General features: G+C 35.1%; 1 protein-coding gene and 2 pseudogenes across 3 annotated transcripts in view; 2 read left to right on the top strand and 1 right to left on the bottom strand.

Moving 5' to 3' along the window:
* The window catches only part of JAK2 (Janus kinase 2), a 160792-nt gene that overhangs the window by 46232 nt on the left and 88683 nt on the right, over window positions 1–25877 (bottom strand). For all 3 annotated transcript variants that reach the window (XM_050761094.1, XM_050761096.1, XM_050761095.1), the window contains 12 exons: window positions 23547–23733; window positions 22698–22825; window positions 20182–20316; window positions 19026–19113; window positions 15182–15309; window positions 14305–14443; window positions 12449–12600; window positions 12146–12296; window positions 11276–11412; window positions 3294–3483; window positions 2569–2693; window positions 2228–2400 (listed from right to left, as the gene is read on the bottom strand). In XM_050761094.1, the coding sequence (XP_050617051.1) occupies window positions 2228–2400; window positions 2569–2693; window positions 3294–3483; window positions 11276–11412; window positions 12146–12296; window positions 12449–12600; window positions 14305–14443; window positions 15182–15309; window positions 19026–19113; window positions 20182–20316; window positions 22698–22825; window positions 23547–23733 (1733 nt within the window). The remainder of the gene's footprint in view (window positions 1–2227; window positions 2401–2568; window positions 2694–3293; window positions 3484–11275; window positions 11413–12145; window positions 12297–12448; window positions 12601–14304; window positions 14444–15181; window positions 15310–19025; window positions 19114–20181; window positions 20317–22697; window positions 22826–23546; window positions 23734–25877) is intronic.
* LOC126937566 (all trans-polyprenyl-diphosphate synthase PDSS1-like) lies at window positions 7054–8267 on the top strand (annotated as a pseudogene).
* On the top strand, window positions 9208–11281 carry LOC126937570 (uncharacterized; annotated as a pseudogene).

Here is a 25877-nt window from a genome sequence, read left to right on the forward strand (position 1 = left end):
TGTGGGATTAACAGTATAAATAATAGGGTGCTTATTGTAAAATATTTGGCTGTTAACTGTCAGTGGGTTATTCCGGTCTGATGTAAGCTTATGCAGTGGAGAATATTTTCATGTTATTTATATTAACATTATTGCTTCTATTAAATAACGGATGTTGGGTTTGAACGCTTTCTTAATTGTTGGCTGCTTTTGGGCCAACTATGGAGATATTATTTTGTACTCTCTGTAGGAAGGTTGATTCCTAGGACCTAAAGAGCTGTCCCTCTTTAGATTAACAGTTAAACTTACAGGGAGATTAAGTAATTCTGTGGGTAAATTTAAAGTTGAACTAAGATTCTCTCTGGACCACCGGCTATCACCAGGCTGGGTAGGCTTAGCACTGCTACTCATGAATCTTCCCACTATTTTGCCACATAGGTGAGTATGCTCTTTCAGCCATTCTTGTGTAGCTCGTTTAGTTTCGGGGGACTTGGCTGTGGTTCTCTGTGTAAAGTTATTTCTACTTAATACTTTATGCAGAAGGTATAAGGGCTTGTCTTTGCTTTTTAATGCTTGGCTCAGTTCTTTCATCTTTCCCTTACGGTACTGTATCTATTGTGCCAAGATAAGAATTTCTATTGCCTATACTTTTGTCTAAGGTTAATGGTTTAGGATGGTTTAATAATATTTTTAGTGGGGCTAGGGTTGGCTCAAAGTGATCAGGTTGTGATGAAATCTTCCAGGTGTAAGCTGGATGCTTTAGGTTAAACAAGACTTTGGTTTGTCCAAGTGCACTTTCCAGTACACTTACCATATTATGACTTATCTTCTCTATTCATGCGTAGAGAATTTAAATATTTCTAGAATGATATTTGAGGAGGGTGACGGGTGGTGTGTGCGTGCTTCATGGCCTTATTCAACCAAGCACTCTACTCTTGGTTTACTGCTAAATCCTCCTTGAGCTCTTAGATTTCATAAAGGTTGTCATGAAATTTTCTGGGGTAGAAAATGTAGCCCATTTCTTGCCACCTCAGGTGCTACACCTTGACCTAACGTTTTTATGTATTTACTTGTGCTTACTTTATAACCTTAGGGGATTATTATCATTAATAACAATCAGAGTTGTAAAACAAGGTTATCCTATTAGAGCACCTAATTAACTCAGTTAAGCACCTAGCAATCGGCAGTATCTTCACCAGATTCCTCATCACTAACAGTATTATTCCTACTTCATCTCCCAAACAGATATACCACTCCACCTAAAGCTCACAGCCCTAGGTGTAACCACCCTAGGTCTTTTACTAGCAATGGAGCTTAATTTCATAACTAATAACCTTAAAGTACCCATTATAGACATTTAATTTCTCCAATATACTAGGTTTTTATTCAGCTACAATTCACCATTCAACCTTCAGAAGCCAAAATCTAGCTTCACTTCTAGACCCAGTTTGACTAGAAAAGTCTATACCAAAAACCATTTCACGAACCCAAACTTCAGCCTCTGTTACTGTATCTGCCCAAAAAGGCCTAACCTCTACTATTAATTATCTAATCTATTACCCTGAGTAATTTCAATTGCAACAAAAATACTCACAATGATCAACCAGCAACCACCACTAACCAACACCCATAACTATACAAGGCAGCCGCACCTACAAAATCCTCATGAATCAACCCCTCCCCCTCAAAAATTAATCAACTCCCTACACTATTAAAATCAACTGTGATCACCACCCCATCATATTCAACTATTCACCAAACCAACATCAACTCTATTAATAATCCTAATAATAAAGCCTCTCAAATATCAGTACTTGACCTTCATGTTTCAGGATACTCCTCAATAGCTATCACCAGAGAATAACCAAAAACAACCATTATACCACCCAAGTAAATCAAAAAGACTATTAACCCCATGAAAGCCCCACCAAAATTCAACACATACCACAACCCACAGCACCACTAATAATTAGCCCTAAGCCTCCATAAATAGGAGACGGTTTTGAAGAAAAACCTACAATCCCTATAAACAAGAAAATACTTAATAAAAATAAAGCACATGCCATTATTCCCATGTGGACTATAACCATGACTATAAGACCTAAAACAAAAAGGTTAAATGTAAGACTTAAAAGACCTAAATGTTCACTGTTACTGTAAATACAGAAATGGCAAACTATTAAATAACAACAATAAAGTTTGAAGTCTGTGCTGTAAAATTTCATTTATCATACTGAAATATACTCACCAGAATATGGGACTTTCACCAGGTTCTTTTACTTTATAGTATTCTTTGTCTTGTGGCAAGACTTTGGTTAACCCAAAATCTCCAATTTTAACTCTGTTCTCATTCTCCACCAATATATTTCTTGTTGCCAGATCCCTGTGGATATACCTTTTTGTACCAAGATACTCCATACCCTATGGATAAAACATGTTTCTTTCAGCTAGTTTTATAAACATAAACAATTTAAATGGTCTTAACCCTATATATTCCCTTTATTATCTATGAAAAAGTCTAGATGATTTCCTAACATTTACTTCAATATGGTTGCTTCATCTACAGCAAATAATCAGGATATTAGGTACCTTGCATATCTGAGATGTGTACTGCAGAAGTTTTTTGTGATCTATCCGTTCTTTATGTTTTTGAAGATAGTCTCGTAAACTTCCATATGGTAAATATTCCATAATTAATTTTAGATTACGCCGACCTTTTAACATAAAGGTGGAAACAATATTTTACTCTGCCATATTATACTGATTAAATATTAGAAAACTATCATACATAAATGACTTAAACATATATAAAATCTAAGATGACAAAACTTTATTATACATTAAAGGTGATATAGTTGTTAAGAACATAGTCTTTTTGAATCAAAAACTTGAATAAATAACGAAAATAAATTTTGAATAAAAGCTTTGAAACTACTTGCGTTTCAGTTTTCTATAACTCTAGGCAAACCAAAATAAACTGATGAGAAAACTTCCTTTCTCCTCATTTATATCAAACAAAAAACATAAAATTCAAAAATATTTTTATAGAAAATGTAAGCAAAAACCATTTCTCTAAAAATGATGCTCTCTTGGTAAACTTAAGCAAGAGGTGAAAAGAATGTTTAAACAACTAGCCAAATACTTCCTATAGTTATAGTTTATAATCACCAAACACAATCTCCAGTCATTATAGACTAATGCCTGTCCCTCTGGGCATTGGCATAAGTCCAGATCATTAGACACCGTACGTTTCTATTACACAGGATGCCAAAGACATATCTTGAATTTCAAATAGGTTTCAATAGGCAGCTTACCAGCACTGTAGCACACTCCCTTGTACTTTACAATGTTGTCATGCTGTAGGGATTTCAGGATTTCAATTTCCCTTTCAAAGTCTCTCAGGTGCTCTTCAGTACTATGCTGAAGCTTTTTTACAGCCACCACCTCCCCAGTGTTGTCCTGTAGAGGGTCATACCGGCACATCTCCACACTCCCAAAGTTACCCTAAATGACACATCACATTAGGATGGAAATACCAAGTTTTCAAGGCAAATTACAAATAAATTATATAGAAAATTCTAGTAGCTGGAATTAGCAGACATATCTTTAAGCTTAGATTAAGGAACTCTTAGAACAAGAAAAGGAAATACTATCTCAACAGGTGCATAGTAAACCTATAAATTTAATTTCTTCAAAAGGAATTACAGGCTGAAATATAAATTACTTCAAAAAAGCATTTAAATAAATGATAAGCATTAATTATCAAGATAAGCCAAGGGACATGCTGAGGAATTCCTAAACTCTTGTCACTAACTTCCAGGAAGAATTTTCCTTTTTTACAAAATACCTTTTGATATCACTGTCAGTGATCTGGATGGAATGTGTCTGTTATGGGCTAAATGTCTGTGACCCCCACCCAAAATGTATATAATAAGCCTTAACCCCATTATGACTGTATTTGGAGATAGCGCCTTGTTAGGAGGTGATAAAAGTTAAATTAGGTTATAAGGGTGGAACCCTCATGTGACAAGGCTAGTGCCCTTATAAGAGGAAGAGACATTACAGCAATCTCTCCCATGTGAGGACACAGCAAGAAGACGGCCATGTGCAAGCCAAGAAGAAACCTCACCAGAAACCAACCCCTGCCAGAACTTTGAACTCAGACTTTCCAGGCCCTAGAATTGAGAGAAATAAATGTCTGATGTTTAAGCTACCCACTCTATGGTATTTTGTTATAGCAGCCGAAACAAATTAAGAAGTAAGAAACTTTTAGCCTATGGGATGACTCTACTCTTTTTTTTTTTTTTTTGAAGATGTCTTTAAAGAAATCCACTCTTTTACCTAAGACTCATTAACTACATAGAATTGGTAAGTTGCTATAACATTTAAATAAATTATAGGTTTTTGATATTAATCAAATTAGTGTATTTTGGATATTATTGCATTCTTACAGGATAAAACAATGTAGTTCTTGAGTTACAAGATTCTAAGTGACTATATTTTCACTTATATACTTGAAGTCAATTTTTAAAAAAACCTAGACCACGTAGGCTCAGAGTTAAATCTATAATTACACAGTTTAGAAGGCCACACAACAAGGTGGATAGACCCAGGACTCTCAAGTCAGATTGGAACTAGAATATTGATCCACAACTTGCTCTCTCTGTGACCATAGACAATTCACATCTCCCTAAAATGAGGCTTTTCTTCCTTAAAGTAGAGAATTATAAAATGTCTATCTCATGAGGCTGTTGTGAGAAATTATTCCAAAGCATATTTTAGAAAACAAAAGTAGGAAATGAGTTTTATCTTCTTTCCCTCTACTTAACAATGTGTTCATAAAATTTATTTTCCAGTGCCACTATATATTCCTTGAAATTAATGATTTTTAATTATTGTATATTGTCACATGAATGCACTAATTTTTAACATTGTAAACATAAATGTACACTAAGAAAATTTTTTAAATACAGTCATGTCATTGCAATAATATTCTTATAAATAAATATTTGTGTATATCTCTATTAAGGATACTTAAATAGCTGTTCAAAAGATAAGAACATTTCAAAGGGCCTTGATACACACTGCATTAGAAGCTCTCTGGCAGTGGTTACCATTTGATGTTCCAATAAGCAGTGGGAAAATGTGTATTTCATCACATCTCTGCCAACGATGGTCATTATACTTTTTATAAATCTTTATCACTTTGATAGGCAAAAATCAGTCTCACTTTTAACTTGGAATGCCTCTATTTTTCTTATGGAAGAAGGAGATGAAGAAAAATTCAGTGAAAAGAAAGATTTAAGATAGAAAACCAGAAGAGTTTGAGATAGGACCAGAAAAGAAATCAAATAAGGGAGAGTAAAAGAACTACCAGTGATATGGTTTGGCACTGTCCTCACCAATATCTCATTTTGAATTGTAAACCCCATAATCCCCACATGTCATTGGAGGGACCCGGTGGCAGGCAACTGAATCATGGGGGTGGTTTCCTCCATGCTGTTCTGGTGATAGTGAGTGAGTTCTCATGAGATCTGATGGTTTTGTAAGTGTCTGGCATTTCCCCTGCTGGCACTCATTCTCTCTCCTGCTGCCCTGTGAAGAGGTGCCTTCTGCCATGATTGTAAGTTTCCTGAGGCCTCCCCAGCCATGGGTAACTGTGAGTCAATTAAACCTCTTTCCTTTATAAATTACCCAGTCTCGGGTACGTCTTTATTAGCAGCATGAGAACAGACTAATACAACCAGTAAGAGTCTTAAGTGCCTAACCAATGTTGGAAATCAGTTTTCAATGAAAACAATCAAGATTTATATTTGATTTTTTTCTTACAGTGTTTGAGGGATGGAAGCACAATTTTAAAAATGCTAAGTTGTATTGTTCCCGTACTAGGAAAAGTGAAGCAGATAATCAAGGGAAGGGGGGGGTAATATAATTGTAGATACCAGTGAAAGTAGTTTAAAAGATATGAACATTTAAAGGCCCTTGATACAAACTGCTCTATGAGAAGCTCTCCAGAAAGGGTCACCAATTTACGTTCCAATAAGAAGAAAGCGTGAAAGACACTAGCAATACCAAAGATATCAAAAATAAGGCATTTATGTTGAAAAAAGCCAAAGGCTATAAATTTATAGTCAGACAGGGAGATTTCAGGATAGGAAATTTCCTAAGGTTATTACAGGGGATTATAGAATTCAAAATGAACTCATTTAATGTAATCATAAGTTTGGGGTAGAGAAGCCAAGGAATCTTTTTTTTTTTTAAGTATTGGAAGGGCATCCAATATAACGGCAGGAAGTAAGGTGACCAGAAAACAATGAGTACTGAAAGTATTCAAGGAATGTGGGCCAAGATGTTAGCTAGTGATGGGAAGAGAGGAAAATAAAAATCATATTCAGAGAAGATTAAGAGTGATGCTGATAATTTCAAAGTAGTCACACTAAGATCCTGATTTCTGAATCCCAGATCTGCACCATGGAGGAAAAAGGAATAAAGAGGATTTCAAAACAGCTGGGAGTGAAGTGAGAAGGTAAAGGATATAAAGAACATAAGAGGTTTCAGGCTCCAGGTCCCAGGAGGAGGATCACAGGCCAGAGGTGGAGCCGCCGTCTTGCCACGACTTTCAGACCATGGCCTGGCGCTGGTGGCGTAGCAGCGCGGGGCTGTTCCTGGGGCCAGCGGCGAGGAGACCTGGGCCCGGCTCCCCGAGCCTGGCGGGGCAGCCACTGCCGATGCCTAGTGCAGGCTCATAGGCGGAAGGGACTTGACTTGTCCTATTTTAATCTTGTGACGCATTTAACACCGGCCTGTCCAAATGTATATAGTATATCACGGTTTCATCACACAACCCCGTACACTAAAACACACAGTGGTGAGAAATACCGATCCTTTCAAACTCGGCTGGGGAGACTTGAAAGGTCTGTACGAGGACATTAGAAAGGAACTGCTCACAGGGCCGGGCGCCGTGGCTCACGCCTGTAATTCCAGCACTTTGGGAGGCCAAGGCGGGAGGATCAGGAGGTCAGGAGATCGAGACCATCCTGGCTAACACGGTGAAACCCCATCCCTACTAAAAATATAAAAAATTAGCCGGGCGTGGTGGCCGGCGCCTGTAGTCCCAGCTACTCAGGAGGCTGAGGCAGGAGAATGACGTGAACCCAGGAGGCGGAGCTTGCAGTGAGCTGAGATCTGACCAGTGCACTCCAGCCTGGGCGACAGAGCGAGACTCCCTCTCAAAAAAAAAAAAAAAAAAAAAAAAAGGAACTGCCTGTATCAACAACAGAACTTAAGGAAATGTCTGAGTACTACTCTGATGTAAAAGGAAAAGCCTTCCGACCAATTATTATGGTGCTAATGGCCCAAGCATGTAATAGTCATCATAATAACTTCTGACATATGCTAGCTAGCCAGCGCGCCACAGCCTTAATTGCAGAAATGATCCACACTGCTAGTCTGGTTCACGATGACGTTATTGATGATGCAAGTTCTCGAATAGAAAAACACACAGTAAGATCTGAGGTGAAAAGAAGGCTGTTCTTGCTGGAGATTTAATTCTTTCTGTAGTATCTATAGCTCTGGCACAAATTGGAAATACAACTGTTATATCTATTTTAACCCAAGTTATTGAAGATTTGGTGTGTGGTGAATTTCTTCAGCTTGGGTCAAAAGAAAATGAGAATGAAAGATTTGCACACTACCTTGAAAAGACCTTCAAGACGACTGCAAGCCTGATAGCCAACAGTTGTAAAGCAGTCTCTGTTCTACGATGCCCGGACCCAGTGGCGCATAAGATCTCCTATCAGTACCGAAGAAAATGTAGGAATAGCTTTTCAGCTAATAGATGATGTACTGGACTTCACCTCATGTTCTAACATGGGTAAACCAACATCAGCTGATCTGAATCTCGGGTTAGCCACTGGTCCTGTCGGGTTTGCCTGTCAGCAGTTCCCAGAAATGAATGCTATGATCATGAGATGGTTCAGTTTGCCGGGAGATAACAGACAGAGCTCCACAGTATGTATTACAGAGTGATGGTGTGCAACAAACAACCTACCTCACCCAGCAGTACTGCCGTGAAGCAGTAAGAGAGATCAGTAAACTTTGACCATCCCCAGAAAGAGATACCCTCATTCAACTTTCAGAAATTGTCCTCACAAGAGATAAATGACAACTCTTTCTGTTCTTTCTGGCAGCTATCTCACCAGACTGTGCCTAAAAAATCTGGAGAATACACTTTGTTTGCTTCATCTGCAGATAACCAAAAATCATTTTAACAGATATCAAACTTATTGATGGGCAATTTATTTTTTTATTGCAAAAGTTTTTTCAGAAAACTTTTAAAATGTAATTAAACCATCTGAATCTGTCATTCTAGTCCTATAAATTCTAATTGAGGTATCTTGATGGTTATATGTGGTACTGTTTACACTGTTAACATCCACATGTAAGGCTATTACACAAATAAATAATCCATGTTAAAATTAAAAAAAATAGAATATAAGCATGAGGAGAAAGGAAGAAAGCAAAAACAATCCAGATTTCAAGTAGCAAAAGAAAAGATTTCACAATAGTTTCTTGGCTCCTTTTACAAACAGTATGAAAATATTTTTTTAAAAGTAAAAAATATATACCATTATTTCTCTTGGCTTAAAAAATATGAAAATAATATTAAATATACATTCCTCTTTGGAATATTTTCACCATACCACTAATTGAAAAGGATAACTTAAAGGGATACAGTAGCTAATTTTTATAAAATGAAAAGGTGACATGCAATCATTTTTGTAGGAATGGCTTCAATAAGGCAATACAAATAGCTAGACAAACCATGGAACACATCAATTATTTCAAACAAACAAAAGATGAAAGTAAAATTATGATGTTAAATGCAGATAGGAAATATCCACATTAAAATATCTATGACTGACTAATGATTACACCATTTTCCTTTCATTTCCTACAAACTAAATTACTAAGAAATATATTTCATTGTACATATATTTTGAAAATCCCTTCTTAGACTCTCTTCAATTTACTTATGTTTAAAAGAATTTTAAGCTCACAGAAAAATTTTAAAAAGCAAAAGAAAATTAACTCAAAATTACAATAATGGGGAATGTTGTAAATAAATTATGGTGTATTCACTTTTAAAATTATGTCTCAAAAGAATATTAATGGGAAAATCTTGATATATGAAAAATAGCAAGTATAGAATTGTATATATAGAATGGTTTCACTATTGAAAGAAATTGTGTAGTTGTTCAGAGACTACAACAAATGGAATGTATCTTCATCGTAATATCTTCCAATTTCTCTAAAAGCAGTATCTATATCACTTTCATAACTCGAAAAAAATACTTGAAAAGATAACTTTATAATTTAGTCTGCTGTTTCCCTTTTGTTAATCTAAATTAGTGATCTTTTGATGTATTCTTTGTTATGTCTACTTCTTAAATACCAGTATGTATTCCATTGTTTTGACAATGTATGACAAAATTGTGTGCCTAGTAATCTGTTGGGATCTAAAGGAACTTTTTTTAAGTCAAGGAAAAAAAAGGCACGCAAACAAAAACCAAGATCTAATAAACAACAAAAGACTATGTGATTAAGTTGTATAGAAGAAACAATAAATGCTGTAAGTTCCCAGAAAAGAGGAAAATCAATGACATCTGGAGATATGTCAGGAAAATATGAATTTAGGAATAGCTGATAATAACAGACAACATTAATATGTACTTACTAGTGAGAACCTTATCCTAGCAAGCTTATGTGAAAAAGAGAGAGCTTACCGCTATGGTTGGACCTACTAAGAACTGAGCATTCCCTGGTATCTTACTTACAATATGTAGGTTATACATGACTGTATGACCTTTTAATAGACAGAGCCTCTGCTAGTGAATAGGGCACAGTCAAAATCCTAGACCCTAAGCAATAAGATTAATTCTCCCTGAGATGACTAAAGGCAGAAAGGCAGGTAGAAAAGCTTATGTATTCCTTTCTCTATTTCACTGAATCACTTACAATGAACTCCTGCTACCAAGAAACAGTCTCTTGGTCAAGTCAATTTGAGTAATACTGCCTAATTCATCATCCTCTTGAAGATGTTCCATGCACATTACATGTTAAAGCCTCTGAAAAGTTCTTCAGTTGTAGGGAAAAGAAAGAGAGATCAGAGTGTTACTGTCTATGTAGAAAAGGAAGACATAAGAAACTCCATTTTGACCTGTACCCTGAACAATTGCTTTGCCCTGAGATGCTGTTAATCTGTAACTTTGCCCCAACCTTAAGCTCACAAAAACACGTGTTGTATGGAATCAAGGTTTAAGGCTAGGGCTGTGCAGGATGTGCCTTGTTAACAAAATGTTTACAGGCAGCATGCTTGGTAAAAGTCATCGCTATTCTCCAGTCTCGATAAACCAGGGGCACAATGCACTGCGGAAAGCCGGAGGGACCTCTGCCCTGGAAAGCCGGGTATTGTCCAAGGTTTCTCCCCATGTGACAGTCTGAAATATGGCCTCATGGGATGGGAAAGACCTGACCATTCCCCAGCCTGACACCCCTGAAGGGTTTGTGCTGAGGAGGATTAGTAAAAGAGGAAGTCCTCTTGCAGTTAGACAGAGGAAGGCCACTGTCTCCTGCCTGCCCCTGGGAACTGAATGTATAAAACCCAATTGTACATTTGTTCAATTCTGAGATAGGAGAAAAACCACCCTGTGGCGGGAGGCGAGACATGTTGGCAGCAATACTGCTTTATTATTCTTTACTCCACTGAGATGTCTGGGTGGAGAGAAGCATAAATCTGGCCTACGTGCACATCCAGGTATAGTACCTTCCCTTGAACTTACTTGTGACACAGATTCCTTTGCTCACATGTTTTCTTGCTGACCTTCTCCCCACTATCACCCTGCTCTCCTGCCACATTCCTCTTGCTGAGATAGTGAAAATAGTAATTAATAAATACTGAGGAAACTCAGAGACCGCTGCCGGTGCGGGTCTTCCATATGCTGAGTGGTGGTCCCCCCGGCCCACTTTTCTTTCTGTATAATTTGTCTCTTATTTCTTTTCTCAGTCTCTCATCCCACCTGATGAGAATTACTCACAGGTGTGGAGGGGCTGGCCCCCTTCATTCAGTAAAGATAGCTGTTTATTTAACACAGCATTTCTCCAACATCTGACAACCAAACCTTTTTTTTTCTACAAGCACTCTTTAAAATGTTGTAGAAAGTGAACTTTAGAAACACTCTAAGTTTTTCCTAAATGAAAGGATTATACTCTATTTGAAAAACTTCTGACAATTTACCTTGCCAAGTTGCTGTAGAAATTTCAAATGTCTCTCTTCAAACTGTGTAGGATCCCTGTCTTCAAAGGCACCAGAAAACCCTAGGGCACCTATCCTCATATTTGGTAACATGTCATTTTCTGTTAATAGTTCATAATCTGGAGAAATAAAGAATATTACCACCTTAAGTTAGCAAATAAAATTCTCTGGACTCAACTGATATACATTCAAGTTGGCCAAAATAATCATGAGTTACAAATACTAAATGATACAGGGAAACTCAAATAATTTAGATTATATTAATGGGAGCCTTTAATCATTACCCATAATCTGAAAGGCTTTCAAGAGAGACTTTGCAAAGGATAAATATTTGTTTTCCAAAATAAGTAGTTTTCATATTCATAAAGTAAGGTAATATACTGATATTTATTGTGAGAAAGGTGAGTAGTACTAGGGTAGAAAGCACCTATAGGTCAAACACATGCATTTCAGCTCAGTATTTTGAAAAACGAGAGAACAAACCAAAACAAATACAGCTCATGTTTAGAAAATCAATCATTTATAAAATATGAGAAACGTTAAAAAGAATTGATTTTTTTAAAGTCAATTTAAGCAGAAAAAAAAAACACTATAATTTACAACTCATTAAATGGAAAACTAAAATTAGGTTACTGAAAGAGAAAAGGTCTTTTTTTAAAAAAGGAAATAATTCTCACTCAAGGAGATTAGAATATGTATAAAGCATGAAAAGCCATATGAACATAAGAAATTAAGAGGGCCTAAATGACATCAAGAAAATGTTTTAAAGGAATTAAAAATTAGTAATGATTCATTAAATACAATAAAGATAGAAAGCTGGAAAATCAATAAGATCACTCCATAAATACATACCTGGAGTAAACAAACTGTTAAGATCTCGTATGACGGCTCTGAAAGAAGGCCTGAAATCGGGTTCATAATCCATACAATTATTTATAAGGTTTGCTAATTCTGCCCACTTTGGTGCAGGAAGCTGGTGCCTATCTTCATAAAATTGCAGCTTCTATAATTAAAGAACCACAAAGAGAATAAATTGTGTAATGCCACACCAACCTTCTTTTAAAAATTAGATGGGCTAAAAAATACAAATCATGTGAAAGTAATATGAAAGTTCAGAGATAGAGTAATTCTAACTTAGTCTATATATAAACTTACTCTTTGAGAATCCAGGGCACTTAGAGGTTTATCTCCTCCACTGCAGATTTCCCACAAAGTGGTACCAAAACTCCATTTGTCTGTTGCCAAATTTAAATTTTTAGGATTTTCAATGCATTCAGGTGGTACCCATGGTATTCTCTCCTGAAGAACTTTTAAATGATAAGAACAGAGTAGGGTTAAATAATTCACAAGTAAACCAATCTTTTATATGTAAATAGCTTTAAAGTTCAAATCATTTGAATAATCAGGTCTATTTTCTGTATTTTGGAGGGGGTGGATGTGTAAGTGCACATGACTGCATAAGCTTAAGAGCCAGAAGGGACCTTCAAGGTCATCTAGTTCAATATCTCATCTTCAACGATGACAACATGGAGACACATGATTAAGTAATCTGCCCGAAGCCACACAATTTGTTAGCAGCAGAGACAGAATTAGAATCCTGTACAGTGAGTTCTGAATCAATTAATCTTTCCATTAAACCATAGTGTCTCAACTGGCATACCATTTTTCATTAGTTTTACCTTCAAAAAAAAAAATTTTTTTTTGAGACAGGGTGACACTCTGTCACCCAGGCTGGAGTGCAGTGGCACAATTGCAGCTCACTATGCTTTGACCTCTTGGGCTTAAGTGATAAAGCAATCAGTCTCCCAAAGGGTTGGAATTACAGGCATGAGCCACTGCGCCTGGCCAAATCTTTTTTTTTTAATATAGTTTATCCTAAAATTGTCCCATGATACTTTTTGGTATTTCTTCATAAGGTAATGTTACATCATTCAGAGATGTTCTACTGATTTAATAGCCTTGGCAATTCTCACTTGCAGATGATAAAAAAAACCAAGGACCAACAAGCGTTTATAGCTGAGGCATGGCTAAATTGCACCAAAATATTCTAGGTATATGGAATTGATACAGGTGGGCTCTGCTCAAATCGTGGAATTTCTCAAGCAAAGTTTCTGTGGTCTTTGATTCCACCAGAAGGACTGTATTCAAGAAAGGAAGCAGCAATATAACCCTACTTTCTAGTATTCTGACATAGACAGACAAATTGATTGATTGAAAACTACGTTCACCATATGAATACATTTTTTTCCATCTTCACTTCTGATTCCAAAGGATAAAATTTCCCAGAATACCAGATGTAAGACCCTGTAAGAATTTTGTGCCATACTCTTGTACTACTGCCCAGTTATCACTGTCTTCACTGTCAGATAAGTCATTATGTACTATTGGCTTAAATTGATCAATTTAGAATCTAAATTTGGAACATCCAATTAGACAAATTAGCTAAGATAACAAAATTCATTTATAATTATCTAGACCCCCCAAAAAACCCCTCTCAACTATCTGACTGAAATTTGTATTTTTAACCCACTGTGTTAAGTAGTAAAGATTAACAAACACAAATGAAAGTTTTTTAAGGTTTTAAAAAGTCAGAATTAGCTGGATAATTAAACTAATTTCTTCACAGAGGGTAGAAAAAAATCCTAAGATCTCAGGCTAGATAAATTTTTATTTAGTGATGAGAAGAAAAAAATATTTAGAAAATGTACTTGTGGCTCAAGGAATATTAGAAAACCTCATATTAAAAATAGATAAAATCCTATCCTTCATATATAGAGATTAAAACTGTTTTTAAAAAATCACCTCACAGTCCATAGTTATATGCTTATAAGAAAGAAAAATAGAGACTAAGATTTAACTAACAATTTAAATGGCTAAAAGTGATAGATACTTTTATTATTAATCAGGAACATATGAATTAAATGGAGTTCAAGGAAAATTAACAATATGCTCTTTACACCACTGCCCAAGTAAAGTTTAGTAACATTATATATAATCCCTCTAGAACTTACTGTCCTTTGGCAAAACTGTAATACTAATGCCAGGATCACTAAGTTTGATGAAGGGAGGATTTCCTGTCTTCCTGTCTTCTTCTCTGATAAGTAGAATATTTTTGGCGCACACATTCCCATGAATAAGGGTGTTTTCTTCCTATTAGAGTTAAACGCACATATATTCAAATATCAATCCACAAATATTTGAGCATTTAGTAGTTCAAGCCCCCAAAACAGATTTAAAGAAGAAAAATATATAAGATAGTATAATAAATATTAATTTGGAGGCATGCATTGAGAAAAAAGGAAATTTATGACTCCTAACTATGCTTCCTGTTTTACATTTTAAATAACACAATAATCTATGCTTGTGATGAAATGAATAAATTAAAACTACCCAATGCCACTTAATGTGAGTTCTAAGGCTGAGATGGTTTGTGTTTCTGGATGGGAGCTGACATTAAGAAACACTACTTCAGTTCTGCAGCAGAACATAGGTGGCACCCTGAGGGGTCTGATCACTGGCAGGCCCTCTGGTACTCTTCTCTGTCAACGCTGCTTTCTCATGGACCATAATGTACAATGGCCCAAAAATAGAGAAGCACATGTTGCTGCATAATTTTTGGTTGAATTTTCTAAATCCAAAAGACACAAAATACAGACTGTCTATTAGTAGTTCTAAGATATTGATGGGATGACAAAACTTTTTTTCAAAAGTGATTTTACATACATAAACATATGCCTAAAGTAATCTCTTTTATCACCTAACACAGACTGTTTTACATGAATTGGCATCCAATTACAGATTTATTTTTTGTTTCCAGGTAAAGATAATTTGTATATTGTTTTATAAAATAAAACAGTGTCTTTTTGATAAAATGGATATACTACTTACTAGAAAATGCATGGCCCATGCCAACTGTTTCGCAACTTCAAGTTTCCATAATATATTTATACAATTTTTATTCTTTTTCAGGTATGTATCTAGTGATCCAAATTTTACAAACTCCTGAACCAGAATATCTGCATTAAAATATAAGTAATAATAAGGCTTAAGTATAAATTTAATTAAATATATGTAATTTAAATCTTCATATACTTACATGTGACTATTATAGGTAAAGAAAGTAAATTAGGCAAAACTCAAAACTTCAAAGAAAACTTAGTGGATACACAGCATTATATTTTTGGTTTTTAGTTTACTTACAACAGCAAGAGTAGGAGTCTAAACAATTATATGTTATTTTTTATATATATATAACATAAATGTATAATATATAATATACCAGCACACCTTTATATATTAGTACTGAATTATGGCTGCTTTTTTTTAAAAAATGAAAATTTCTCACTTAATTATCATCCACATAACATTTTAGACATTCAAACCTTCCTGAAGTTCTTCTACACACAAAAATTACTAACAATGTCTATAGTATTATAGACATAAAGGAGAATTTGAGTTCTAGCTCCATTTAATCTTTTAATTTATTCTGCAAAAAATACAAAAATGTTTTGTGCTGCTTTATCTTTAAAACTTTTTTTAAAAAAAAAATATAAAACATATTTTTCCAGAAAAACAAGTGTTGGCTTCCAAAAACAATCCTGGACTCCTTCGTGGTCCACAGGAGCCTCTCAGATACCTCCATATAACAGGTTCCAAACCACTGCTTTTGAAAATACTATCAATTTTCAAAGATATGAAAAAATGTTATACAAGTGTAGATGTGGATTTAATCTGCATTACTAGTGGAAAATAGGGAATTATATAAACAATTTTCTTGAATGTAAACTTTGTGAGGCACTAAAATACAGGCATACCTCGAAGATATTACCAGTTTGGTTTTAGACTACCATAATAAAGCAAGTCATTAATTTCTTGGTATCCCAATACATATAAAACTTGTATTTACACTATAATGGAGTCTATTTAGTGTGCAACAGCATTATATCTTTAAAAAAAAAAAAAACAAAGAATATACGTTTAAAAAATACTTCATTGCCAAAAAAGGTGCTAATGATAATCTGAGCCTTCAGAAAGTTGTAATCTTTTTGCTTGCGGAGGATCTTGCCTTTTGATGTTAATGGCTGCTGACTGATCATGGTGGTGGCTGCTTAAAGTTCAGGTGGCTGCAGCAGTTTCTTAAAATAAGACAACAATGATATTCACTGCAGACTCTTCCTTTCATGAAAGACTTCTCTGTAGCATGCAATGCTGTTTCATAGCATTCTACCCACAGTAGAACTTTACAGGGTCAGTCCTCTCAAACCCTGCCACTGCTTTATCAACCAAGTTTATGTAATATTCTAAGCCTTTTGTTGTCATTTCACCATTTTCACAGCATCATCACTAGGAGTAGATTCCATCTTAAGAAACCACTTTCTTTGCTTATCCATAAGAAGCAACACCTCATTCTTTCAGGGTTTAATCATGAGATTGTAGCAACTGAGTCACATCTTCAAGCTCCACTTCTTAGTTCTCTTACTGTTTCCACCACCTCTGCAGTGACCTCCTTCATTAAAGTACCATATCCCTCAAAGTCATCCAGGAGGGTTAGAATGAACTTTTCCAAATTCCTATTAATGTTACCATTTTGATTTCCTTCCATGAACCATGAATGCTATTCCTGGCATCTAGAATGGTGAATCCTTTCCATAAGTTTTTCTACTTACTTTACCCAGATCCACCAGAGGAATCACTATCTATGGCAGCTTAGCCTTACAAAATGTATTTCTTAGATAATAAGACTTGAAAGTTGAAATTCCTCCTTGATCCATGGGCTATAGAATGGATGTTATGTCACCAAGCATGAAAATAACATGAATATCCTTGTACATCTCCATCAGAGTGCTTGGGTGACCAGGTACATTGTCAATGAGCAGTAATACTTTGAAAGCAATCTTTTTTTCTGAGCAGATCTCAACAATGGGCTTAAAATAGTCAGTAAACCATGCTATAAACAGACGTGCTGTCATCCAGGCTTTATTGTTCCATTTATAGAGCACAGGCAGAGTAGACTTAGCATAATTTGTAGAGCCCTGGGATTTTTGGAATGGTAAATGAGCACTGGTTTGAATTTCAAGTCACCAGTGGCATTAGCCCTTAGCAAGAGGGTCAGCCTGTCCTTTGAAGCTTTGAAGGCAAGCACTGACTTCTCCTCACTAGCTGTGGAAGTCCTAGATGGCATATTCTTCCAACAGAAGGCTGTTTTGTTTACATTTGAAAATCTGTTTGTTAGTGTCACCATCTTCATCAATGGTCCTTGCTAGATCTTCTGGATAACTATCTGTAGCTTCCACATCAGCATTTTCTGCTTCATCTTGCACTTATGCTGTGGACATGGCTTCTTTTCTTAAACCTCATGAACCAACCTCTTGTAGCTTCCAGCTTTTCTTCTGCAGCTTCCTCACCTCTCTCAGCCTTCATAGAACTGAAGATCAGTAAGGTCTTGCTCTAGATTGGGCTTTGGCTTAAGGGAATGTTGTGGCTGGTTTGATCTTCTATCTAGAACTTTCTCTGTATCATCAATAAGGCTGTTCACTTTCTTGTAATTTATGTGCTCACAGTAGTAGCACTTTCAATTTCCTTCAAGGACTTTTCCTTTGGATTCATAACTTGCCTTTTTAGTGCAAGAGGCCTAGCTTTCAGCCTGTCTTGGCTTTCAGCATGCCTTCCTCACTAAGCCATCTTCATCAGTGGTCTTTGCTACATCTTCTGGATAACTTGCTGCAGCTTCCACATCAACATTTGCTGCTTCATTTCTAGCTTTCGATTTAAAGTGAGAGATGGGTGAATATTCCTTTCACTTGAACATTTAAAGACCATTATGGGATTACTAAATGGCCTAATTTCAATATTGTTGTCTTGGGGAATAGGGAGGCCCCAGGAGAGGGAGAGAGACAGAGGAATGGCTCATTGATGTAGCAGTCAGAGCGCTCACTGCATTTATCTATGAAGTTTGCCTTCTTATATTCTCTCTGTTTGAAACACCCCAGAATAATTACAATACTAGCATTAAAGATTACTGATCACAGATCACCATATGGTTTTTTTTCAAGTTTGAAATGTTGCCAGAATTACCAAAATGTGACACAGAGACATGAAATGAGCACATGCTGTTGGAAAACTGTTGCCGACAGAGTTGCTAGACACTGGGTTGCCAAAAACCTTCAATATGTAAAAAATACAATATCTAAGAAGCACAATAAAGCAAGGTGCAATAAAATGAGGCATGCCTGTATACTATTAAAGCTTGGGGTATGATTTATACTTTTAGTAGTTTCTATGAACAACCTAAATTTAACCAAAAAATATATCTAGTATCATATCAACACAATATTTTCAGTCAGTTCCATTAAAAATTAAGTGTATCATTTATATGCTTTGTCTTCATAATTCCAGAGAAGTTTGTAATGAAAAGGCCAGTTATTCCAATGCTATGTTGAACCTGCCATAATCTCTTTTGCTGTCATGAACACAAAATGTTATAGACATTTGTTTCCTATAATACTCTATTGTTTGGGCATTGTAACCTTCTACTTTTAACTTTATTCATTGGTTTCCTTTTTCACAAGATATAACTGAACAGTCCTACAGTGTTTTCAGTTTCAAAAATATTTAATTCCTGTTAAATTATGGGTTACACTGACACCTAGCTGTGATCCTGAAACTGAATTTTCTATATAAACAAAAATAGATGATCTGAGAAAGGCATTAGAAAGCCTGTAGTTTTACTTACTCTCCTCTCCACAGACACATACTCCATAATTTAAAACCAAATGCTTGTGAGAAAGCTTGCTCATCATGCTTGCTGCTTCAAAGAAAGACTAAGGAAAAGAAAAACAAAAAGTACAAAGAATTGTTGTTTGACTGTTGTCCATAAGTACTCAGTTCAGAAAATTCTCTCTGCCATAATAAAGATGCACTTTCTCCTACTCTCAGCATGACTATAGATAAGGATACAATGTGCTTTGGTCCCTTTATATGGACCTGCAACGACCATCAACGTTCTGAGGAAACCCCTGTGTAAGTCTGGAATATGGAGATCAAAGTGAGAGACAGCAAGAGTGGTACAGGAATCATGAATGATGCCAGTCAAACAGGCTTGATGCTTAACACCTGAAATAGAGGACAGATGTACAACCAGAGGTAGACATCAGAGATAGATATAGGGAACTGAGTTGGATGGATGTAGCCTTTAAATAATACTTCCTAAAGAATTAAAAATGTGCAGATAAAATATCATGACATCTGTGTTAGGACACTAGCATAGTTTTAACATCACTCCAATTCCACTAGACATTGACTAGAAGCACTGGGTATGACTGTTTAGTGAATCACGATCACCAATACTGTGGTGTTCTGGATTAGAACAACTCTTTGGCTTGAACTTTTCACATCATCTTCCACTAACACCCTTTAAGATATTGTAAGTATCATATCTTGCTGTGTTCAGAGCTCTGGCAACTGGCCACAGGGTCTGCCAGCTAGCATCTCTGGATGATGCCCAGAGGCATCCAGATTTCACTAAGTATGTTCCTTAGTACAGTGCCTTTGAAACTTTTTTTTTTTTTTTAAATAAATGAAATTGTAGAAGAACCTCTGTGTAACCCATAAAGTTCTGGGGAGCCAAGTTTGAAAATCATGGCCACAGTATATGCAGAAATGTAATAACACTCCTAACATGCTAAACATAATTAGTTTGGAATTAATTTTTTGTAATCCTGTAATTTTCAAACCCTGTAATTCTATAGCCCCACAAGAATATATCCTCAGAGAAGTCCTTGATACATTTAAAACTTACAATTTTGAAAAGCTGCACACGAGTATGTTGTATGAATATGAGAGTACATCTTTAAACAGCATAAACTACATGAACTAAAGAACATACACACCTCTGAATAGTTTCTATGTGCTTTATCCAGAACTTTTAAAAGAACTTCTGTTTCATGAAGTTGACCATAGTCTCCTACTTCTCTTCGTATGCCTTTAAAAATCTTTGTGAAAGTGCCTTGGCCAAGGCTTTCATTCTTCAAGAGAAAAAGGTAAAAGTAACGAATGAGTAAAGATGGAGAACAAAGTAGGAACAAGAAAATACGTTCAATGAGGAAGAATTTTTTTTTAATCCATAAGCAAGTATTTTCCTTAGAGTCTAAATCCAGATTTGAGACTCCAAATTAATTCTTTTATTCTGCTTCCTTAAATATTAATGAGAGACAGAAAACAAGGATTAATGAATTAAGTGTATTTTGGCTCTACTTGGTTTTGAAATCTCCTGAATGGGCTATAATTATCACTTTTTAAAAACAGAGTCAGTGTTTACCTACATTTGCTTACATGAGAATCATTTTGTTTGCCTTTCCTACTAGTACAATAGAGAATGTGGTCTGCAGAGGCAGAATATCTGACTTTTTCTTATTACCACTTTTATGACCTTGTACAGGCTATTTAATCTCTGTGCTGCAGCTGTCTTGGTTTCTTCATCTGAAAAATGAGAAAAGTAACTATTTTCCCATAGGATTGTTATAAACAGTAAGTGAATAAATACAAAAAGCCCTTAGTACAGTCCATGACACATAGTAAATGTGCATTAAGTATTAGCTATTACTACTAATACTAGTATTTCTTGCATATCTTTACAAAGTAATTGTTGAAAGCCTGCACTCTGAAGTAACGCTGCTTGTGTTCAAATCCAAGGTCTACTATTTATTAGTTTTGTAATGTTAGTCAAGTTACCTGGCCACTCTGTTTCCTATTATTCACATGAGGACTTGTCTCCTTAAAGAGCTCAGATATCAGTTGTTCTTTCTCATTCTGCCTAACGCCCCTTAATCCCTCTTTCATATAACCCATTTCTTTCTCCCTAACCCCTACATTCTTAATAATTTCTTCAGATCTAGCTTGCAGTTCACATCTCTCTTCAGCTATAAGTAATTTCCTTTTCATCCTGTATATTCTGTTTTAATGTCAGTGACGATATTTATCATTTCTATGTTTTCCTGAAATCTTTTTTGTTTGTTAAAACAATGTCTTATTTCTCCATGGTTTCAATTCCTTTTCTATCTTTAAACATGTATATGTATTTTATAGTCTGTATCTGAAAATTCTGTGATAGGAAGTTCCTGGAGTTCTAATTTTGATGTTTGTTGGTCTACTGACTCTTACTTAATCCTGCATTATTTCCTTGTATGCTTCTAAATTTTCTATTAAAAGCTCATGTTTGGAATGGTTTTATCTGTGGGAATCATGGGTTGCCTAGGTTAAGAGTATTTTTTTGTTTCTTCTAAGCACCACACAATATTAGGAGAGGACCACATTTAATTTAGAGTTTCTCAGTCTATGTAGGTAGTATAATGAAACCCAAATTCAAAAGCTTGTGATGACAAATTCTTAGGAGAGACTGCTTTTCCTCACTAGAAACCCAATTAAAAATGACAAAATTCCTTTTCTTCTCTGCTTGCCAGTGGGTGAATTTTTCACATTCTATATATTGTTTTACTGAGGATGTATTTACTTAAGGGTCCTAGTTTTATTCAGGGATAGTCTCACTTTTAACTCCTTGCCTTGTGCAGGTCTGAGACCTGGCCCTTTTAAATTGCTTTTAAGTCTTAACCCCCTTGATAAATGTGGCTGATCACCAGTCTCACCACCTGGCAGCCAAATTATCAGATCTTATGGATTACAGTTGACTCTTGAACAGCATGGGTTTGGACTGCACAGGCCCATTTATGTGTGGATATTTTTTCAATAAATCCAGTGGGCCCTCTGTACTGGCAAAGCAGGTTCTGCATCTGCAAGGAAACTCAGATGGAAAATATAGTATTTCTGCACTCCAGCCTGGGCGACAGAGCAAGTCCTCCTCTAAAAAATAAATAATTTTTAAAAATAATTACTAGTTACTTTTTAAAAGAAATACAGTGTTCATAGGATGTAAAACCCGTGTATATGGAGGGCCAACTTTTCATACCCACAGGTTCCACTTAAGTATCCTCACATTTTGGTATCCATGGGTAGTCCTGGAACCAATCCCTCATGGACACTGAGAGATGGCTGGATTTTTGTCTCAGTTTCTTCTTTATTTTTAACCCCTTGAATTTCCCTTATTTTCTTGATAACTTGAGAGTAACAATATAGGTCTTTGTATATTTTTAATTTTTAATTTTTGTGAAGAATCATTTTTAAATTTCCAAAAAGAAAATTAAGATTCCATTCTTAGGATAATTAAGATAATTAATTTTGCTAACATCTAACACAAGGTTGGTATATCTTTCAAAGGAAAAATACTTAAATCACAACTAAATTTGTATATGTTAAAACAAAATAATTCCAAATGACACATGAATGTAAATCAAGAAAACAGATGTTGTTTTAAAAGGACAAAAAAGACAGTAATCAGTATCTAATGACTTACAAATATCAAATCTTCATTTCTGATTTTGTGAAACACCATTTGGTTCATATGAGTAGGCCTCTGTAATGTTGGTGAGGTTGGTACATCAGAAACACCATTCGTTCTGAAGACTAGAAGGTTTGATTTATCTGAAAAAATAAAATACATATATATCACATCAAAATACACTGAAAATATGAATTGCGCCAAGGAGGAGTAAAATGAAATGTGTTCTATATATAAGAAATGCTTAATAACTCCTCATTGTTCTTTTTTATAATAGAAAATTATTTTAGGGGTTAACTCATTGAACTTTGATGTATTATTCTTAGTTACTTCATATATTCAAAATTATAATCACTTTCTTAACTAATGTAATTTGAATTTTGATGTATTCCTGCCAGTTATTTCATTAATTCAAAATTATAGTAACTTCCTTAACTCATACAATTTTTCAGAAATTTTAATAATTTTTAATAGTAAGCCTCATTATTTCAAGGAATTTCCAACTTTACTATCTTTATTTTTAAAATACAGCAATTAAAATCCTCAAAGTATATGAAAATTTTTACTTAAAACAACATGAGAATTTAGTAGTGAGATCTTACTAGTTCAATAAATGACATCATACCACAAAATTATTATGTTTAAAATCTCATTTTAGAATAATTGAACTTCAAGTCACTTCTAGACCACCAAAACCAAAGTAAACAATCTTATTTGATGATGCTTGTACAACAGAATAAGATAAAATTAACTTTTAGAGCTGCTTCTTTCATATATCCTTTGAAATCAATGTACTAAAGATACTTCACACCACATACACAATCCATGACCAGTAATTTAAAAATAACTAGAAAATTATCTTACCTTTTGGCTTTGGGGGACAGCACTTAGTAAACTGGAAAATTATATTGTCTGAGCGAACGGTTTCCATCTGGTAACAATTCAAAAGATCTTTAAGACTGCTGAAGTTCTTCTTTGTCCCACTGAGGTTGTACTCTTCATTCTCATTTTTTGTAATCAAACAGTGTTTATATTCAATGACATTTTCTCGCTGTATAAGTTTAATTATAAAGAAAGGGAGGGATACTCACAATGGACATCATAGTGATTATTCTGACAAAATGATATCACAAGAACAAGCAACGGAATAAACATTTGAACCAAGAATCCAATGTAGTGCCAGTATAGTAATAGAAGTACTTAGTTCCTCAAAAGGGCAATTTACAATTTCTCAGCCTATAAAAGTGGTTTAAAAGTTGATTTTATGAAAACGTATGGAAGAAGGCAATGATAATTAATAGCAATAGTAATACCATCCTTAATAGCTTCCCATCATTTGTAAGATAAAGCCTAAAACAAATGTAGCATATAGAGCCTTCCATGAGCTGGTTTCTGCCTCCATCTCCAATCTCAGCTCCTGCCACTGCCAACATACAACCTATGTTCCAGCCATATTAAATGACTTAAATCACTTCAAGCAAATGCCATGCTGCTTCATGCCTTGATAACTCTTCATGCTATCTCTCTACCTAAGAATGTATACCCACTTCTTCTGAGCAGTGAACCTTTCTTTATTCATTCATCAAAACTCAGTTCAAGTACCACTTTTTCTAAGAGGTCCTCTCTCATGCTCACCTCATTGCACAAGCAAAGGTGAACATTCAGACATTCCACTGCACCACCATTGTATTTGTATAATTATCTTTAATATGACATTTTTAATATTTTGCAGTTTTTAAATATTTGTCTTATGCACTATATTATGAACTTGTTCATCTATTTTTTTAAGGTGCATTTTATAAACATATTCATTCTACTCAGAAACATTTATATAAAATCTACCAATACCTCAAGGTCAATCAAGTTCTTCCTATGCCAAATGACCTTTCTTGTTTTTGTTTTTTTTTTTCTGAGACAGTGTCTCACTCTGTTGCCAGGCTGGAATGCAGTGGGACAATTTTGGCTCACTGCAACCTCTGCCTCCCGGGTTCAAGCGATTCTCCTGCCTCAGCCTCCCAAGTAGCTGGGACTACAGGTGTGCACCACCATGCCCAGCTAATTTTTATAATTTTAGTAGAGACAGGGTTTCACCATTTCACCACGTTGGCCAGGATGGTCTCGATCTCTTGACCTCGTGATCCACCCGCCTTGGCCTCCCAAAGTGCTGGGATTACAGGCGTGAGCCAACACACCCAGCCAACCTTTCTTAATAATTGTAAACCTGTCTGTTACTGTCTATATTTGCCTATGCTAGATAATTACATGTTCGATTTAGAATTTTTTGTATACTTGAAAATTTTTGTTTGTCCAGTAGATAAGTTTCTTGAAGATAGGGCTGTAGCATAAACTCTCTAATATATAGCTCTCATATTAGGATTGGCACATACAGTGAACATAAAATATATATATATAGTTTTTGAATTGATACTTGAATATAATGTACTATTATCTGTTATAGTAAGAGGATACTTTGAAATTAGGATAGATTACCAGTTTTACACAAAGGTGAAGTGATGGTGTAACCTACTTTCTGTAATCTACCCTCTACATATGCCAAATATAAGTTGCATTTTATAAAAATTAAAATAATTGAATAACAAAATTCTTATTTTCTCTATTTTTAAAAATCAAGATAAATTTGGAAGCTTCTATAAATGTTCTTAGGATTTATACTATGAAATTGCCTCATAAGTGATAGTAAATAATCACAGATGAGATCCAAGATGATCTGTATTAACAGTGGGGTTTTACCTTTAAAACATGCATTGTAGACCACTATTCTTAATATTAGAAAATCACCAGTTAAAAGTGCTTCAATGTGTCTGTTTCTTTGTTATTGCCCTATTTTTCTCTAATTCTGTTTCCTGTAATTCTGTAACCACTGTTAATAAACAGAAAATTTGCTTCCAATTTATTTTGTTCTACATCATGTGCAGGGATTTCCAGTTTTGCAAAAAAAAAAAGAAACATCAAGACACTTGATGAAATACCTTTTGACACACTGGTAACACCACAACATCAGAAAATAAAATACATGCAAAATAAAAAGATAGACATAAATTATTTTATATTTTTATATAAACCCTGGGAATTGTATCTTATTTATTTGTACAGAATCTCTGAGGAAATTAAGCATTATACTAGTTATATCCTATATATAGCTATAATTCTGAGTATTAAAAAGGAAATATGGTA

Source organism: Macaca thibetana, chromosome 15, assembly GCF_024542745.1.
Source record: "Macaca thibetana thibetana isolate TM-01 chromosome 15, ASM2454274v1, whole genome shotgun sequence".
In the NCBI taxonomy this organism is placed as follows: Eukaryota; Metazoa; Chordata; class Mammalia; order Primates; family Cercopithecidae; genus Macaca; species Macaca thibetana.